Source organism: Carassius gibelio, chromosome B20 (genome assembly GCF_023724105.1).
Source record: "Carassius gibelio isolate Cgi1373 ecotype wild population from Czech Republic chromosome B20, carGib1.2-hapl.c, whole genome shotgun sequence".
NCBI classification, from domain to species: Eukaryota; Metazoa; Chordata; class Actinopteri; order Cypriniformes; family Cyprinidae; genus Carassius; species Carassius gibelio.
In genome coordinates, this window is record NC_068415.1 from 293,153 (window position 1) to 313,113 (window position 19,961).

Below are 19,961 nucleotides of genomic sequence, written 5' to 3' on the forward strand. Positions count from 1 at the left end.
AAATGACTCCAGCTGCTCTGTAACACACACACACACACCTTTACGCTTAAGGAAGCTTAAGGAAAACAGTTTGACACCATGGTATAATGAGCACACTCGCACCCTAAAGAGAGCAGCCCGGAAAATGGAACGCAGCTGGAGGAAAACAAAACTAGAGGTATTTAGTATTGCTTGGTGGGAAAGTAACCTATCCTACAGAAAAGCATTAAAAACTGCTAGATCCGATTACTTTTCTTCTCTTTTAGAAGAAAACAATCATAACCCCAGGTATTTATTCAATAAAGTGGCTAAATTAACGAACTCAACAAGTGTTGACATTTCCCAACACCACAGCATTAAGGACTTTATTAACTACTTTACTTCTAAAATCGATACTATTAGAGATAAAATTGCAACCATTCAGCCGTCAGCTACAGTATCGCATCAGACAGTGCACTATAGACCCCCTGAGGAACAGTTCCACTCATTCTCTACTATAGGAGAGGAAGAATTGTATAAACTTGTTAAATCATCTAAACCAACAACATGTATGTTAGACCCTATACCGTCTAAGCTCCTAAAAGAGGTGCTTCCAGAAGTTATAGATCCTCTTCTGACTATTATAAATTCATCATTGTCATTAGGATATGTACCCAAAACCTTCAAACTGGCTGTTATTAAGCCTCTCATCAAAAAACCACAACTTGACCCCGAAGAACTAGTTAATTATAGACCAATCTCGAATCTCCCTTTTCTGTCCAAGATACTAGAAAAGGCAGTATCCTCACAATTATATTCCTTCTTAGAGAAAAATGGTATATGTGAGGATTTCCAGTCAGGATTTAGACCGTATCATAGTACTGAGACTGCTCTCCTTAGAGTTACAAATGATCTGCTCTTATCATCTGATCGTGGGTGTATCTCTCTGTTAGTTTTATTGGATCTTAGTGCTGCATTTGACACAATTGACCACAACATTCTTTTGCATAGACTTGAACACTTTGTTGGCATCAGTGGAAGTGCATTAGCATGGTTTAAATCGTACTTATATGAACACCATTAGTTCGTAGCAGTGAATGAAGATGTATCATATCGATCAAAAGTGCAGTATGGAGTACCTCAAGGCTCAGTACTAGGGCTGCTACTCACTACTTCACGCTTTATATGTTACCCTTGGGAGATATCATCAGGAAACATGGTGTTAGCTTTCACTGTTATGCTGATGATACTCAGCTCTATATTTCTTCACGGCCCGGTGAAACACACCAATTTGAAGAACTAATGGAATGCATAGTCGATATAAAAAACTGGATGACGAGTAATTTCTTACTGCTAAATTCAGAAAAAAACAGAGGTGTTAATCATAGGACCTAAAAACTCTGCTTGTAATAACCTAGAACACTGTCTAAGACTTGATGGCTGCTCTGTCAATTCTTCGTCATCAGTTAGGAACCTAGGTGTGCTATTTGATCGTAATCTTTCCTTAGAAAGCCACGTTTCTAGCATTTGTAAAACTGCATTTTTCCATCTCAAAAATATATCTAAATTACGGCCTATGCTCTCAATGTCAAATGCAGAAATGTTAATCCATGCATTTATGACCTCAAGGTTAGATTAATGTAATGCTTTATTGGGTGGTTGTTCTGCACGCTTAGTAAACAAACTACAGCTAGTCCAAAATGCAGCAGCAAGAGTTCTTACTAGAACCAGGAAGTATGACCATATTAGCCCGGTCCTGTCCACACTGCACTGGCTCCCTATCAAACATCGTATAGATTTTAAAATATTGCTTATTACTTATAAATATAAATATAATTTTATGAAATTAAGAGTTATAAATCTCTCCATTAATGTGTGGTTTGTTCCGAGGACAATGTCTGTTTGATATACAATTATTTGAAAATCTGGAATCTGAGGGAGCAAAAAAATCTAAATATTGAGAAAATCATTTTTAAAGTTGTCCAAATAAAGTTCTTAGCAATGCATATTACCAATCAAAAATGAAGTTTTGATATATTTACGGTAGGAAGTTTACTAAATGTCTTCATGAACATGATCTTTAATTAAAATCCTAATGATTTTTGTCATAAAAGAGAAATGTATAATTGTGACTCATACAATGTATTGTTGTCTATTTCTACAAATATACGTCTGTGACACTGATGACTGCTTCTGTGCTGCAGGGACAAAAATGATAAGATTTATCACTATTTCGGCTCTTTATATCACCCCTGTGTAAAGGGAGATATTCTCAGCACAAGTCAAAGACTGAGACGTGTTTGTACATGTACGTACTCTGCTCCACTTCAGGCTTCAAGCGCTTGTTCTTGATGAGGATTTTGCGCTTGAGGTCGTTGGGTGACGGCAGCGGCTGCCCGGCTTCGATCTGAAACACAAGCACAGTCGTCCGTGAGCACAGAAACTCCTCCAGCGTGACACCCACAAACAGCCTAGACAAGAGAGAGGAGATGCTTCAGTGGACTACAATATCCACAGAGACTGTGTGTGCGGGGGAATATCTGACGTACTGGGAATCCCTCCAGCGGCTGCTTCAGCAACAGCTCTCCGAAGATCTCCTCGCAATACTTGGCCATCTTATACTGCTGCGTTTTACTGCAAGACACACACACACACACAGCTGTGAGCGCCGCCACACACCAACACGAGGCTGAGAGTGAATCTGCGGTGCATTTTACCTGCAGTGGTTCTCAAACGACAGAATGACAGGATATTCAGACGTTACAAAAGCCGTTTCCTTTATGGCTTGAATTACATCCTGTTACAGACAAATAATAGACACAAGACAAGCAGAATAATGTGTGTCTTTTTTTATTTCATAAAACTGACCCTTATGGCTTATTTTGTGCTCCAGGGTCACATATCAAATGACCATTATAACAAAATCTACTGCTCACCAAAAACACTGCTATCGTGATACAGTTATCATTTCCTGGAAATTCAATTAAAAATGTTAATTTATTTGAAATAAGAGGCCTGGAAAAATATTACACTTTGGCAGGTTGAATTTTATACACAGTAACAGAGCTCAACATTAAAGGTGGTGTGAGACTTTCTTCTTTCAGAATAATCAAATCAAAGTTATATTAAAAACAGTCCTTGCTCTTCCCAGGTGTAAAAATGCCCCCATGGAAGTGCATTAGCATGGTTTAAATCGTACTTATATGACCGCCATCAGTTCGTAGCAGTGAATGAAGATGTATCATATCGATCACAAGTGCAGTATGGAGTAACTCAAGGCTCAGTACTAGGGCTGCTACTCACTACTTCACGCTTTATATGTTACCCTTGGGAGATATCATCAGGAAACATGGTGTTAGCTTTCACTGTTATGCTGATGATACTCAGCTCTATATTTCTTCGCGGCCCGGTGAAACACACCAATTTGAAAAACTAATGGAATGCATAGTCGATATAAAAAACTGGATGATGAGTAATTTCTTACTGCTAAATTCAGAAAAAAACAGAGGTGTTAATCATAGGACCTAAAAACTCTGCTTGTAATAACCTAGAACACTGTCTAAGACTTGATGGTTGCTCTGTCAATTCTTCGTCATCAGTTAGGAACCTAGGTGTGCTATTTGATCGTAATCTTTCCTTAGAAAGTCACGTTTCTAGCATTTGTAAAACTGCATTTTTCCATCTCAAAAATATATCTAAATTACGGCCTATGCTCTCAATGTCAAATGCAGAAATGTTAATCCATGCATTTATGACCTCAAGGTTAGATTATTGTAATGCTTTATTGGGTGGTTGTTCTGCACGCTTAGTAAACAAACTACAGCTAGTCCAAAATGCAGCAGCAAGAGTTCTTACTAGAACCAGGAAGTATGACCATATTAGCCCGGTCCTGTCCACACTGCACTGGCTCCCTATCAAACATCGTATAGATTTTAAAATATTGCTTATTACTTATAAAGCCCTGAATGGTTTAGCACCTCAGTATTTGAATGAGCTCCTTTTACATTATACTCCTCTACGTCCGCTACGTTCTCAAAACTCAGGCAATTTGATAATACCTAGAATATCAAAATCAACTGCGGGCGGCAGATCCTTTTCCTATTTGGCGCTTAAACTCTGGAATAACCTACCTGACATTGTTCGGGAGGCAGACACACTCTTGCAGTTTAAATCTAGATTAAAGACCCATCTCTTTAACCTGGCTTACACATAACATACTAATATGCTTTTAATATCCAAATCCGTTAAAGGATTTCTAGGCTGCATTAATAAGGTAAACCTGAACAGGGAACACTTCCCATAACACCCTATGTACTTTCTACATCATTAGAAGAATGGCATCTACGCTAATATTAGTCTGTTTCTCTCTTGTTCCGAGGTCATCGTAGCCACCAGATCCAGTCTGTGTCCAGATCAGAGGGTCACTGCAGTCACCCGGATCCAGTACGTATCCAGACCAGATGGTGGATCAGCACCTAGAAAGGACATCTACTGCCCTGAAAGACAGCGGAGACCAGGACAACTAGAGCCCCAGATACAGATCCCCTGTAAAGACCTTGTCTCAGAGGAGCACCAGGACAAGACCACAGGAAACAGATGATTCTTCTGCACAATCTGACTTTGCTGCAGTCTGGAATTGAACTACTGGTTTCGTCTGGTCAGAGGAGAACTGACCCCAACTGAGCCTGGTTTCTCCCAAGGTTTTTTTCTCCATTCTGTCACCGATGGAGTTTCGGTTCCTTGCCGCTGTCACCTCTGGCTTGCTTAGTTGGGGTCACTTCATCTACAGTGATATCGTTGACTTGATTGCAAATTAATGCACAAAACACTATTTAAACTGAACAGAGATGACATCACTGAATTCAATGATGAACTGCCTTTAACTATCATTCTGCATTATTGACGCACTGTTTTCCAAATGAATGTTTTTCAGTTGCTTTGACGCAATGTATTTTGTTTAAAGCACTATATAAATAAAAGTGAGTGATTGAATCCATGTTTTTGTAAGATAAATATCCAGATTTCTAATGTAATAAACACTTTTTATCTCACCTTTTACTCCCATTGAAAGGCTTGGAAGAGCAAGGACAATATTTAATATAACTCAGATTGGATTATTCTCAAAGAAGATGCTTCGAGGGTAAGTAGACGATGGACGAATGGTGGTGTGACTTTCTTCTTTCAGACTAATTTAGTTGGAGTTGTTTAAAAAATGGTCTTTGATCTTTCAAGCTGTTAGATGCAGCTCAGCAGCTCAACTCCATCGGTTCATGAGAAGTTTAATATAATACTCATCTATTAAAAAAAAGTGTCTCACACGGCTTTGGGGGGTGAACAAAGGCCTTCTGTAGTGAACCGATGCATTTTTGTAAGAACAATATCCATATTCAAAACGTAATAATCACTTTAATCTAGCTTGTGCTCACAGTTGTAAAACAGAAGCAGTTCTGGGGGAATGATGATGAGGTCAATGCTGCGCATGCGCCGTAAGTCTCGTGAAAACCAACGTTTGTTAACAGGAGCAAAGGAAAACCACCTCCTCTTGGCTTATATTGAAATCCTCTGACATTCTTCTTTACAAATCCTCATTTTGTTCTTCTCATTAGTGACTGTTGTTTTGTTTTGATCTCTCCGCTGTGTTTCTGCGTGCATCACTTCTGAGCGGCGCATGCGTCATCCGCCCGAAACTGTTTCTGTTCACAATGCAGAATGCAGTCCGCCTTTTGAATATCAGTTATATAAGTATTAAGACTAGAGTTGCTTTTAAAATATTCACGAATCCTTTTCCTCGAGTCGAGTGAAGTCTGGAGTCATTTCAGGTCGAGTCTGAATTAAAAAAATGAAAATGAAAATGAAATGAAAGTCCTGGACATGACGTTTGATTTACACTCACCTTGAACAAGATGTCGGTGCACATGGCCTTCCCATGAGTGATGATGGGCTCCTGATCCTCACCTTTACCATCCCAGCAGTCCAGCTCCACACACCTGACACACACACACACACACACACACTCGCATTAAAGGGACGTTACGCTGAACCCTGAACAGACAAGCACAAATGTAAGCTAATGCACCACTCTATGCACTTGCTACCATGCTATTATTAATCACAGTAATGGCATTAAAGGGTGCATGACATGAGAAATCAAATTTGCCTTGATCTTGTGGCATATACAAGATCTTTGTACCATTAAAACATCCTGCAACTTTCATAGCTTAAACGTTGTCCTCATTATAAACAAAGCATTTATTTAATCAAACTCCAAAAACAGCTCGTTCGGATCTGAGGCAAGCGGAGTTTGTTTAGTTATTTCTTCACAGAGACGTTCAGGATGAGATGATGATGATGAAGGCATACCTGCATCCGGACAGCAGCACCTGTCGGTACATCTCCACTGAGGACTTCCCTCCGAACTGCCGACCCGTCAGATACGTGTTGTGTGAGGAGCTGATGAAGTAATGAGCCAGCGGATGCTCCATCTCCTGACACAGATCCAGACGGTCCAGAAACACCGGAGCGTTCTCATCCGACATCAGGTATCGGCAGAAGCCGTCGCTGGACATGTGACCTGAACACACACAAGAAGACCAGGTGAGAACTCGTTAAACTCTCCCTCAGTTACAGATTCAAAAAGGGTTTCTGCAGGTTTTATGAAGGTACATTTAAGATTTTTTTAGATCCTTTTTTACCCTTATAACTGGTTTTGTTGTCCAGAGTCACATATTTGGTCGAGAAAATAAGACTTTATATCTTCATTTTGCATCTACAGTAAATGTATCTTGATTTCATCTAAATATTTGTACTGGAAAACAAGGAAGAGATTATTTTCCCATACATATCCAGACCTGGAAATTACTAATGTCAAACAAACCCAGTGCTGACACCTTCGGGCCACCAGAGGGCAGCAGAGGATCAGCTGAGAGCGCTTCATTACACACTCCTCACACCTCCTCCATTTACCTTTCTTTTTCAAGTCGGCGTCTCTCTCGTACTTCTCAATGATCTGCATGACTCGTTTTGCTTCATAAAAGGGGAAGAGGATCTCGTTGAGTCGAGGGTCCCGCTGGTTCTACAGGGAAAACCAACATCTGAAATGAGGAGGGATTCGTCCTCAGATGAGTCTAAATTTTTTTTTAGCTCGTCAAACTACAGCTACAGAATTAACTCTGTCCACCGGAGCAATCTACAGATGCATTTTTACCCTTATGAGGGCAGATTCTTCCAAACCACATAAAACACACAGCACGTCCTCACTTGAAGTAACTCATTATTAATGCAGACGGAGCAAAACAGCATCTGATGTAAGATAAGAGATGAGTATCAGGCCAGTTTAATCACATTCAGAGCTTTACCTCTGACCTCCTTGAACATCACAAATTATTTCACAGACGGAGAGCGTTTGTGTTCAGCAGACATACAGTCAAGAAGACGAGCAAACCAAACATACAACAAACACAGGACGACCCACAGCGGTGCTCTGATCTGCACACACACACACACACACACACACGCTCGAACACAAACACAGGAGCGCATCACAGAAAGCCCATCACAGACAAACAGAAGCAGAGCGACATGCACACACACACACACACACACTCACTCACTTTTATTTGTGGTTTACGGGGACTCTTCGTAGGTGGAATGGTTGTCTACTGTACAAACTGTATTTTCTATCACCCTACATCTAAACCTACCCCTCACAAAAAACTATTGCCAATTTTTGAATTTCATAAAACACGGTTTTCTTTTTTAAACCTTTTGTTTTATGGGGAGACAGGAAGTATTAACCATGTTTATGTTGTAGTACCCATGTCATTAAACACATTGGTGTCCTCATAAACCATACCTACCAGTACACACACACATACAACCTCACACTCTCTCTCACACACACACAGTAAATAATGATGATAAAGAGCTTACTTCATTCAGAAAGCTGACTAACTGCTCTACGGTTAAATAATCACTTTTGTCTCCGTTGCTGCAAAGAAATTGAGCAGAAGAGATTTGGTTTGGTTATAATAACACAAACAAAATCATTAGAGAGAGAGAAAGAGAGTTAGACATCACAAAGCATTTGTACGACACCTGTCTGACGTTCAATAAACCGTTAGTCAAACACACATGTTAATGTTCACCGCTAAAGCTGTTAGATTCTATCTCATAGTTAGTGCTCCAGTACTGGCTCTAGAGTACTAGTTAGCCTTGAAGACTGAACAGCGTGTGACGTACATCTTCTTGAAGAGCTCCTCAATGTCCGTGCGAGGGCAGATCTTCTGTGTTAGAGCGTAGAAGATGTCGAAGGTGAAGGCCAAATGCTCGATTTCATCATTCTGCAATGCAAAATCAAATCAGCAAGACACGTATTTAACTTCTGCAATGTGACAGGAACAGGATATTCAACAAAAGTAGGACGAGATGTGGTTTGATCCATGAGGGACTGATGACTGAAATCCTGCTCTTCTTTATGTCTCATTTTCCAGTGGAAACCCATTTAAAAATCAATCTTCCATATCTTGAATAAAGATCTTTGATTGCACTGGCAGGTTAAACAAGATTAAACAGTTTTTCAATGGCTTTTAGATGTTTTAACAAGTCAAAAAGTCTCATTGGTTCACATCTATAAAAGCAACTCAACAACCTAGTTACGCAGAATTACTAAAACTGAAGATATAAAAATAAAAGGTAATTCAAAATATCAATAAATACTATGATTGTACATAAAACAACAAAACACTAAAGACATAAAATACTAAGATATATTAAGAAATATCCTTATAATAAGTAATAAATAAAACAACTAAATGTATAAAATATTAAAATAACCATGTTCAGAGAAGCGTTTCCCTTTATGATCACATTACTGATGATTTGTTCACAATAAGAGCAGCATCATGAATTAAGACCCTTTCTGACCTTTCCACTGGGGAGACCGAGTTCCTTCAATGCCTGGAAGATTCCTTTCTCCGTTTTACCAGAGCCAAATGTCCGTGTGATACTACATGAGACGAAATCAGATAAGTTCAGATCAGATCAGCCAAAACATCAAAGAATAAGGAGATGATCCAGAGGAATCAGACACTCACCCTCGGACCGGTATTTTGCCGTTGACATTCGTTAGGAAGGAGAGTCTCATCCAACTAGACAGAAAGAAAGAGAAAGTTCATGAAGACAAACATCGATGGATTCTGCTGATTCTCAGCTGGTTATGACAGATCTCAAACTGATCTTCAAAAGATCCAAAACAGACCTGTACCAGTTCTCAAACAGATCTGCAACAGATCCCAAACAGACCTCTAACAGATCTCAAACACATCTGCAACTGATCCCAAACAGACCTCTAACAGATCTCAAACACATCTGCAACTAATCCCAAACAGACCTCTAACAGATCTCAAACACATCTGCAACTGATCCCAAACAGACCTCTAACAGATCTCAAACAGATCCCGAACAGATTATAACAGATCTCGAACACTTCTGCAACTGATCCCAAACAGACCTCTAACAGATCTCAAACAGATCCCAAACAGACCTCTAACAGATCTCCAACACATCTGCAACAGATCCCAAACAGACTTCTAACAGATCTCCAACACATCTGCAACAGATCCCAAACAGACTTCTAACAGATCTCAAACAGATCCAAAACAGACTTCTAAAAGATCTCCAACACATCTCAAACAGATCCAAAACAGACTTCTAAAAGATCTCCAACACATCTGCAACAGATCCCAAACAGACTTCTAACAGATCTCAAACAGATCCAAAACAGACTTCTAAAAGATCTCCAACACATCTCAAACAGATCCAAAACAGACTTCTAAAAGATCTCCAACACATCTGCAACAGATCCCAAACAGACTTCTAACAGATCTCAAACAGATCCCAAACAGACCTCTAACAGATCTCCAACACATCTGCAACAGATCCCAAACAGACTTCTAACAGATCTCAAACAGATCCAAAACAGACTTCTAAAAGATCTCCAACACATCTCAAACAGATCCAAAACAGACTTCTAAAAGATCTCCAACACATCTGCAACAGATCCCGAACAGAATTCTAACAGATCACGAACACTTCTGCAACTGATCCCAAGAGACCTCTAAGAGATTTCAAACATATCCCGAACAGACTTATAACAGATCTCAAACACATCTGCAACTGATTCCAAACAGACCTCTAACAGATCTCAAACAGATCCTGAACAGACTTCTAACGGATCTCAAACAGATCCAAAACAGACTTCTAAAAGATCTCCAACACATCTGCAACAGATCCCAAACAGACTTCTAACAGATCTCAAACACTTCTGGAACTGATCCCAAACAGACCTCTAACAGATCTCGAACACATCTGCAACTGATCCCAAACAGACCTCTAATAGATCTCAAACAGATCCCGAACAGCATTCTAACAGATCTCGAACACTTCTGCAACTGATCCCAAGAGACCTCTAGGAGATTTCAAACATATCCCGAACAGACCTATAACAGATCTCAAACACATCTGCAACTGATTCCAAACAGACCTCTAACAGATCTCAAACAGATCAAAACAGACTTCTAAAAGATCTCCAACACATCTGCAACATATCCCAAACAGACTTCTAACAGATCTCAAACACTTCTGCAACAGATCCCAAACAGATCCCGAACAGACTTATAACAGATCTTGAACACATCTGCATCAGATCCCAAACAGACCTCTAACAGATCTCAAACAGATCCCGAACAGAATTCTAACAGATCTCGAACACTTCTGCAACTGATCCAAAAGAGACCTGTAGCAGATCTCAAACATATCCCGAACAGACTTATAACAGATCTCAAACACATCTGCAACTGATTCCAAACAGACCTCTAACAGATCTCAAACATATCCCGAACAGACTTATAACAGGTCTTGAACACATCTGCAACAGATCCCAAACAGATCTCAAACAGATCCCAAACAGACTTCTAACAGATCTCAAACAGATCCCAAACAGACTTCTAACACTTCTCAAACACATTTGCAGTAGATATCAAACAGATCTTCAAAAGATCCTAAACAGAACTCTAACAAATCTCAAACCGAATCTTGATTCAGGGTCTATTTACCACTATAAATGACCATACATAGATGCTGGACATTCATTACTTTGATTGTTGGGTCATCTTTATGTCAGTCTACTTACTGTTTTTTCAGGCAAGTCATTGGACATACGTTATTCGCTTTGAAGTTGTGAATCACCGATTTCAGGCCTTCCATCCATTTCTGAAAACACAAAACAATCATAAATGGAGAGAAATAACACATAACGTTTTTTAGTAGTTCACGATAAACAGTCAGTTCGAGATTCATCTTTAAAACATTCAGGAGACACTTTGAATGATTCACATCTGAAGAAGCTCAAGAATCAGGAACAAATCAGACTATTAGATCACTATTAATTCTGCTACATGAAATAGTATCTAGAACTAACTTAAACACAGGAAATGTTTTGTAAACCTGCTATCAGTGTTCAAACATCAAACAACTCATATGTGACCCTGGACCAAAAAAGTGTCAATTTTTCAAAATGTAGTTTATATATAATCTAAATGCTGAATAAATAAGCTTTCCATTTATATATTGTTTATTATTAGGATAGGAATATTTATCTGAGACACAACTATTTGAAAATCTGGAATCTGAGGGAACAAAAAAAAATCTAAATATTGAGAAAATCATCTTTAAAGTTGACCTCAAGGTTAGATTATTGTAATGCTTTATTGGGTGGTTGTTCTGCAAGCTTAGTAAACAAACTACAGCTAGTCCAAAATGCAGCAGCAAGAGTTCTTACTAGAACCAGGAAGTATGACCATATTAGCCCGGTCCTGTCCACACTGCACTGGCTCCCTATCAAACATTGTATAGATTTTAAAATATTGCTTATTACTTATAAATATAAATATAATTTTATGAAATTAAGAGTTATAAATCATCTCTCTATTGATGTGTGGTTTGTGTGGAGGACAATATTTGTCTGAGAAAATCATCTTTAAAGTTGTTCAAATGAAGTTCTTAGCAATGCATATTACTAATAAAAAATGATCATAAACCCGGCGCAATGCGACAAGGCCCAGCTCTAGTGTGTTTGCTTGTTTCAGTCCGGCGCTGTTCACATTTTCCCATCCAGTGCCACGTCGTTTAATTAGCAAATGCATTTGCGCCTATTTGTGCGGCCATGGGCGTGCTGGTATAAAAAAGAGGTGTGTTCAGGCACATTGCTGGCGCATTGCTATTTTAAGGAGCTGAAAATAGACTGTGCCATAGTCCAACTCTGAAACCTGGTCTAAAGTCTGGTGCAATGTTTTTTCTTTGTTATTTACAGAAAGTTAGTATAGGCGGGTTTACAACGCACGTATATGCTGCTTATTAAACACAGGGACGCACAGCAGCACACAAACATGCCAAATATAAAAAATTAAAGGATTGCAATGCATAAGAATTTTCTGTTGGCTAATTTTATATATATATATATACAGTATTGTTCAAAATAATAGCAGTACAATGTGACTAACCAGAATAATCAAGGTTTTTCGTATATTTTTTTATTGCTACGTGGCAAACAAGTTACCAGTAGGTTCAGTAGATTCTCAGAAAACAAATGAGACCCAGCATTCATGATATGCACGCTCTTAAGGCTGTGCAATTGGGCAATTAGTTGAATTAGTTGAAAGGGGTGTGTTCAAAAAAATAGCAGTGTGGCATTCAATCACTGAGTTCATCAATTTTGTGAAGAAACAGGTGTGAATCAGGTGGCCCCTATTTAAGGATGAAGCCAAAACTTGTTGAACATGCATTTGAAAGCTGAGGAAAATGGGTCGTTCAAGACATTGTTCAGAAGAACAGCGTACTTAGATTAAAAAGTTGATTAGAGAGGGGAAAACCTATAAAGAGGTGCAAAAAATGATAGGCTGTTCAGCTAAAATGATCTCCAATGCCTTAAAATGGAGAGCAAAACCAGAGAGACGTGGAAGAAAACGGAAGACAACCATCAAAATGGATAGAAGAATAACCAGAATGGCAAAGGCTCAGCCAATGATCACCTCCAGGATGATCAAAGACAGTCTGGAGTTACCTGTAAGTACTGTGACAGTTAGAAGACGTCTGTGTGAAGCTAATCTATTTTCAAGAATCCCCCGCAAAGTCCCTCTGTTAAAAAAAAGGCATATGCAGAAGAGGTTACAATTTGCCAAAGAACACATCAACTGGCCTAAAGAGAAATGGAGGAACATTTTGTGGACTGATGAGAGTAAAATTGTTCTTTTTGGGTCCAAGGGCCACAGGCAGTTTGTGAGACGACCCCCAAACTCTGAATTCAAGCCACAGTACACAGTGAAGACAGTGAAGCATGGAGGTGCAAGCATCATGATATGGGCATGTTTCTCCTACTATGGTGTTGGGCCTATTTATCGCATACCAGGGATCATGGATCAGTTTGCATATGTTAAAATACTTGAAGAGGTCATGTTGCCCTATGCTGAAGAGGACATGCCCTTGAAATGGTTGTTTCAACAAGACAATGACCCAAAACACACTAGTAAACGGGCAAAGTCTTGGTTCCAAACCAACAAAATTAATGTTATGGAGTGGCCAGCCCAATCTCCAGACCTTAATCCAATTGAGAACTTGTGGGGTGATATCAAAAATGCTGTTTCTGAAGCAAAACCAAGAAATGTGAATGAATTGTGGAATGTTGTTAAAGAATCATGGAGTGGAATAACAGCTGAGAGGTGCCACAAGTTGGTTGACTCCATGCCACACAGATGTCAAGCAGTTTTAAAAAACTGTGGTCATACAACTAAATATAAGTTTAGTGATTCACAGGATTGCTAAATCCCAGAAAAAAAAAAATGTTTGTACAAAATAGTTTTGAGTTTGTACAGTCAAAGGTAGACACTGCTATTTTTTTGAACACACCCCTTTCAACTAATTGCCCAATTGCACAGCCTTAAGAGCGTGCATATCATGAATGCTGGGTCTTGTTTGTTTTCTGACAATCTACTGAACCTACTGGTAACTTGTTTGCCATGTAGCAATAAAAAATATACTAAAAACCTTGATTATTCTGGTTAGTCACATTGTACTGCTATTATTTTGAACAATACTGTATATATATATATATATATATATATATATATATATATATATATATATATATATATATATATATATTCATCTCTGAGACGTATTCTGTCTTTGCGCTTGCCAAATTCTGCCGTGTAAATAGCAAATCTTTCATGGCACGGGCAACTGGCTCTTAAAGGGAATGGAAGATGAGACTCTGATTGGTTTATTGCACATTACGCCCAAAAAACACCCATTACTCATTAAGCGAGTAGGGACAACCCGTTTAGACTATGCACCCAGGCGCGCCAACCGTTTTTCCACCTGCGCTGTGCGCTTTAGACTTTCCATTTAGATCGTTAAAGTAGGGCCCTTAGTGTCAGTGAATCACAAACATTTTACAATATTATTGAATGTGGACTCTATGTACTGAACAAAAGTTAGTTGGCAATACATGCGTTTTAACTCTTTCCTCCGCCAAACACAAACTGGTTTCCGCACTGGTTTCCATGTTCTGTTATATGCTAGGAGGCACTATTATGCATCTCCTGCATGAGCCAAGAATCTCTCGATCAAAAACACAGACGAGGCCATTAAATTTTTGTGAAAATAATAAAAAATACTGGCGGTGGCTGGCAACTTTTTTCACAAACACTTGCAGGGAAAGAGTTAATGAGGTTTGCAGCACAAACTGTGTCATGCTCACCTTGGCCGTGTCCGTGTTGTCCGTCACCATGTACATGAAGCTGAGGTTGACCAGGTCCGTCCCGCTGCACACGCAGATGATGCGGCCGTCCAGATCCGCCTCACTCTTCCCTGACGCTTCCAGAGACGCCTGGATCTTTGGGTCCTTCAGGAACAAAAACACACCATGCGTGCAAACATCACCTCCACACGCAAGCACTGCTTCAATTCATGCAGAAACTTACAATATCCTTATAAATATACAATATCCAGATCAACATGATCCACTACACTGGACTGAAATGGAGGCTTTGGATGTTGAAGCTGTTAGTGTGTTTATGGCATCATCAGGTCAAATCTACTGAATCCCGTATGACTGAATGCATCTGATTCATTTAGAGTACACTGCAAAAAAATATTAAGTGCCACTTCCTGAGCGGGAAAACAGCTGTTTCCATGGTAACACTGTACACAGGCGTGATCCAATCAGAACGATCCCAGCAGATTACTGTTACACAAAGGAAGGGTTTGGAGAAATGAATCGATTAACGAATCGTTTGGGAGTCTTTGAGCAAGTAAGGCAAAGTAATAAAACAGCATATTATAAGTTTTTTTGATCTTGCATGCATGCCAACCTGCTGTTGGGGAGTCCAAAACCAAAATATTAACCTTTTAATAATAGGGGCACTTTAATGAACATCAGCTCATGATGAATGATTTAAGCCTTATCAGAGTCAGATTCAAAGAGTCAATTAACAGATTCAGAAACAGATAGTTAGGGACACCAGTACTTCCACACATCATTGGGTGAAGACATTGACCAATGTCCATCTGAACATCTGAACGCAAAGAAACGGTGTGTTTTTTTACCACATCATGCTTGTGGTTCGATTCCCAGAGAAACATATGAAGCAATAAACAGAACACTGTAATAATGGGATGTGAGACGTAAACGTGTCTGCAGAGGCTCACTAATGTGGATAAACACACATCACCTCCTGCTTAACAAACAGCTGAAGCGGGTTACCATCAGGTCCTGTAAACATGAGCCGCCTCCACAACCTGACCGCAGAAGACAAACACTGAAGACGCACGACTGCGCAGCGCCACACACACACACGCACATACACACGCATCACATGTCTCACACACGTATCACACGTCTCTCTCTCTCACACACACACACACACACACTTACACCCTCACACATACAGATGCAGACGAGTCACACACTCAAGTCAATATTTGACACATAGTGAATGTGAAATATATGTAATTTCTGGCTGTCAATAACACTCGAGAGCAGATACAGAGCAAACAGTAACGCCTGCGTCCCGTCAGATCATGTGACCCGCAGATCATCAATCCCACAATGCCTAGTCTCCATCATAAAAACTATGACTTTTGTTCACTAACTTAACTTAACTTGATTCATCTGAACGATTCAAGTGTTCGTTTGGGATGATTCATTTCAGTTCAATCTGGAGCATCTTTACCTTCGGCACGACTCCAGGACGAATGCTGTTGATCAGAGAACATTCTAGAAGCTGACCTTCCTGCAAGAGAGACAAATACTGTCAAAGCAATTCAGTGCAGAATCAGTTTTTGATTACTGATTTCGGTGATGTATAAAGATCAATTTGAATGAATCTAACCAAGGTGAGTTCTGTTAATGCCATTTTTTCAGAACTAGTTTAAACTGAATGTCAGTGACTGACCATACAAACATAAAACACACACAGATACACTTACACACACACACACACACACACACAGTCATTTACAATATTTAAAACAACAGACACATTTCATCAAATGTAAGTAAAATAATTAAATGATTATAATCGAAGCTTTCAAACACATGACAAGCTGAGAGTGTGAGGAGAAGATCAGAGACGCTGTGATGTGACGCTACATCAGCTGCATTAATGAACAGAAATCACACCTTTCCGTCACTTTTCCACGTGAGAAAGAACCCAAATTCGTCGACTCTGAAATGGCAGCTGGGCTCTAAGACGAAGGGATCCTGAAAAACACAGCGGAGGATGAAACACAGCGTTAAAACAGCCTTGATTATTATGTTCTTTAAAAAAAAATTTAATTTTTTTTTACCCCAAATTTTTACGTTATTTGACCATTTATTTTCTATATAAAAAAATGGTCTTCATTTTAATGTTATATAAAGGTTACAAAGGTTAGAACATTTATACATATTGTTAATGTTCATAACATGTTGATCTCTGACCTTTAAGAGCTTGAGCGGTTAAAGAAGCAGACGCCGAAACAAGGTTATGGTGCATTGATGCGCAGGTGATATAGTTACTGTTATCACTACAGTGTTTGGTGTGATCCTCAGTCATTTAGAGTAAGACAGTTTAATCTGTAGTTATTTACAAATTCAGCAAGCATGTAGTGCATTAAAACATGTTAAGATTTTAAAGTCCATTTTATGTTAGTATTTTGGCTTTCAGAATCATGATTCATCATTACAGTGAGTTGACCCCTGATTCAAAACGCCACAGAATCTACTCTGAGCAAAAACACTTCAGCGTGTGTCATTCCAGGCGAGTTTGGCAGTAAAAACCTCAAAAAGTCCAGATAAAAGCAGCCTAAAGCAAGCTAACACTAACGGGCTTAGCTAATGAGTTCACCTTCACCGAACGGATGGAGCCAAGATGGCCGCCGGCAGCACAGTTTCACCGTCTGCTGCTCTGTAGGAACTGGCTGAACTGTGACTGCTCTTTTGAGACTTCCTTCTTATTTATCTACTAGTTCCGGTGCGATACATCTGCCGCTCTAATTAACGAGGGCATGCGACACTCGTCTCATCCCGATTATCTATTATCTGCGCACATTTGACAGGTGACGCTAAACCACAGCGAGAGTCAATCTGAGCAGAAAACAGCACAAATACTGAAGCTACTAACTGAACTAAACATCAGAGAAATCACAAACAGACGGATGATGAATCCACACGAACAGCAGTTACCCACAATCCCTCTAAGTGTGTGTGTGTGTGCGCATATAAATGTATGTGAGAGAGTGTGTGACAGTGTGTGTGCGCGTGGGAGTGATTGTGTGTGTGTGTGAGACAGTGTGTGTGCATGTATGTGTGTGAGTTTGTGAGAAAAAGAGAGTGTGTGTGTGTGTGTCAAGTCAAGTCACCTTTATTTATATAGTGCTTTAAACAAAATACATTGCGTCAAAGCAACTGAACAACATTCATTAGGAAACTGTGTCAATAATGCAAAATGATAGTTAAAGGCAGTTCATGTGTGTGTGTGTGTGTGTGAGAGAGAGAGTGTGTGTGTGTGTGTGCGTGTGCATGTGAATGTGTGTGTGAGAGAGTGTGCGTGCATGTATCTGTGTGAGTGTGTGAGAGACAGGGTGTGTGTGTGCGTGTGTGTTTGTGTGTGAGAGTGTGTGTATGTGTGTGTGTATGTGAGTGTGAATGTGTGTGTGTGTGTGTGTGTGTGCACATGAGAGTGAATGTGTGTGTGTGTGTCAGAGAGTGTGCGTGCATGTATCTGTGTGAGTGTGTGTGAGAAAGATGGTGTGTGTGTGTGTGTGTGAGTGTGTGAGAGAGAGTGTGCGTGCATGTATCTGTGTGTGTGTGTGTGTGTGTGTTTGTATGTGTATGTGTGTGTTATATTTACCTCATCGAATCGGTCAAACACGGCTCCCTCCTGCAGGAAATCAGGAATGTGTTTTTGCCAGTTGAACTGGTATGATTTTGTCATGATGCTCACAGACCTAAAACATACACATGACAGAAATAACACACATTAACATCCAGAAAACAATCTGAACAAACACACCTTTGTCTTTACAGATATTCAGACTTTTCGAAAGAATAAATAAATAAATTTTATGGTTAATGAACAAACGTAGCATTTGAACCATCAGGAAAAAAGTGAAAACGTGACACTAAAACAAATTCACATCAGTGTTTTAACTGAAATAATGAAACTGTTGTTTCTCTTACTACTCACAAGAATATTCATGTCCTCAATCATTTGTAGAACATGCTAAAACATGCTGACAGAAACGCCAGAGAGACGATTCCCCAAACCAGACACTGACTGTTATAAATAAACCCAAGATATGCCACTGAGCTGATACATATTCAATCAACTCATTAATATTCATGAGGTGTGCTACATATTCATGCTAATTAAACAGTTACATTCAGGGCCTGATGGGAAGTTCAGAATTCATGATCATGATTACATCTGATTACAGCAGAGGATGATGGGAAATACAAAGCGCGGCACAGCCATAATCATGAACGGGTTAAATGAGTCTGTTTACCAGTTAGATTCCCCTCATCAACACACTAAACTGAAAAGTTAAACTAATGACATGCTCATCACACAGATGCTCCTCACAGAGAGTTTAACATCCAATGACCAGATTTGACTCTGCAACGATCAGCAGTCCGAACACGTGAGTTTAGCTGAGACAATTATCCGTCCCTGTGAGGCAGTGCAATCCCCTGCTACCGCCGGTTTAAAACGGCAGCGAGGGTAATTACCCAGAGGCCCCTGCTTCATAAGCGTGCTTAAATTAATGATGCAGAGGACACACACTCTTCAGAAGAAAAAGCAAGAGCAGCGGGAAACCTGCAGGAAGACGACGACAGCTGTCAATCAAACACAGCAGAGATCACGAGTGTGTGTGTGTGTGTGTGTGTGTGTGTGTGTGTGTGTGTGTGTGTAGTAAATGCGTGTCAGCATCTGACTAATGCAAACAAATCAACCCTGCTAATGTTTGGCAGCAAAGTTAAACATTCAGACTAATACAACAGTAAGCAACACACACACACACACTATAAAACACACACAAACACTCGCACACTATAAGACACACTCTCCAGAGATCTGCAGCACAAACACTAACGAGTGTGTTCTGCTCGGAGACTCAGATGTTCATATGTCAGAGCAGTGGAACAGTGAACACTGAAATACTGATACTGACCACTGATACACTGCCATTCATTCATACCAGGCTGTCATCTATGGAGCCAAAAGAGTCTCAATAAAGATAAATGCACACACTACATTCACATATGCACACACATGATTCATAAATACACACACAGGATACACAAATGTGCACAAAATTTACAAATGCACACACAAAATTTAAAAAGCACAGAAGATTCACAAATGCACACAAAATTCAGAAATAAACACACAATTCAGAAATGCAAA

At 39.6% G+C, this 19,961-nt stretch overlaps 1 protein-coding gene across 1 annotated transcript in view; it reads right to left on the reverse strand.

The window, feature by feature from the left end:
* The window catches only part of LOC127983494 (1-phosphatidylinositol 4,5-bisphosphate phosphodiesterase beta-4), a 150,149-nt gene that overhangs the window by 108,344 nt on the left and 21,844 nt on the right, over positions 1 to 19,961 (reverse strand). Inside the window, exons 3-11 of the mRNA XM_052585701.1 lie at positions 18,405 to 18,501; positions 16,694 to 16,774; positions 16,245 to 16,304; positions 14,771 to 14,914; positions 11,147 to 11,226; positions 9,051 to 9,104; positions 8,881 to 8,962; positions 8,197 to 8,297; positions 7,888 to 7,945 (exon numbers count right to left, since the gene is read on the reverse strand). Coding sequence (XP_052441661.1) covers positions 7,888 to 7,945; positions 8,197 to 8,297; positions 8,881 to 8,962; positions 9,051 to 9,104; positions 11,147 to 11,226; positions 14,771 to 14,914; positions 16,245 to 16,304; positions 16,694 to 16,774; positions 18,405 to 18,488 — 744 coding nt within the window. The 5' untranslated portion in view covers positions 18,489 to 18,501. The remainder of the gene's footprint in view (positions 1 to 7,887; positions 7,946 to 8,196; positions 8,298 to 8,880; positions 8,963 to 9,050; positions 9,105 to 11,146; positions 11,227 to 14,770; positions 14,915 to 16,244; positions 16,305 to 16,693; positions 16,775 to 18,404; positions 18,502 to 19,961) is intronic.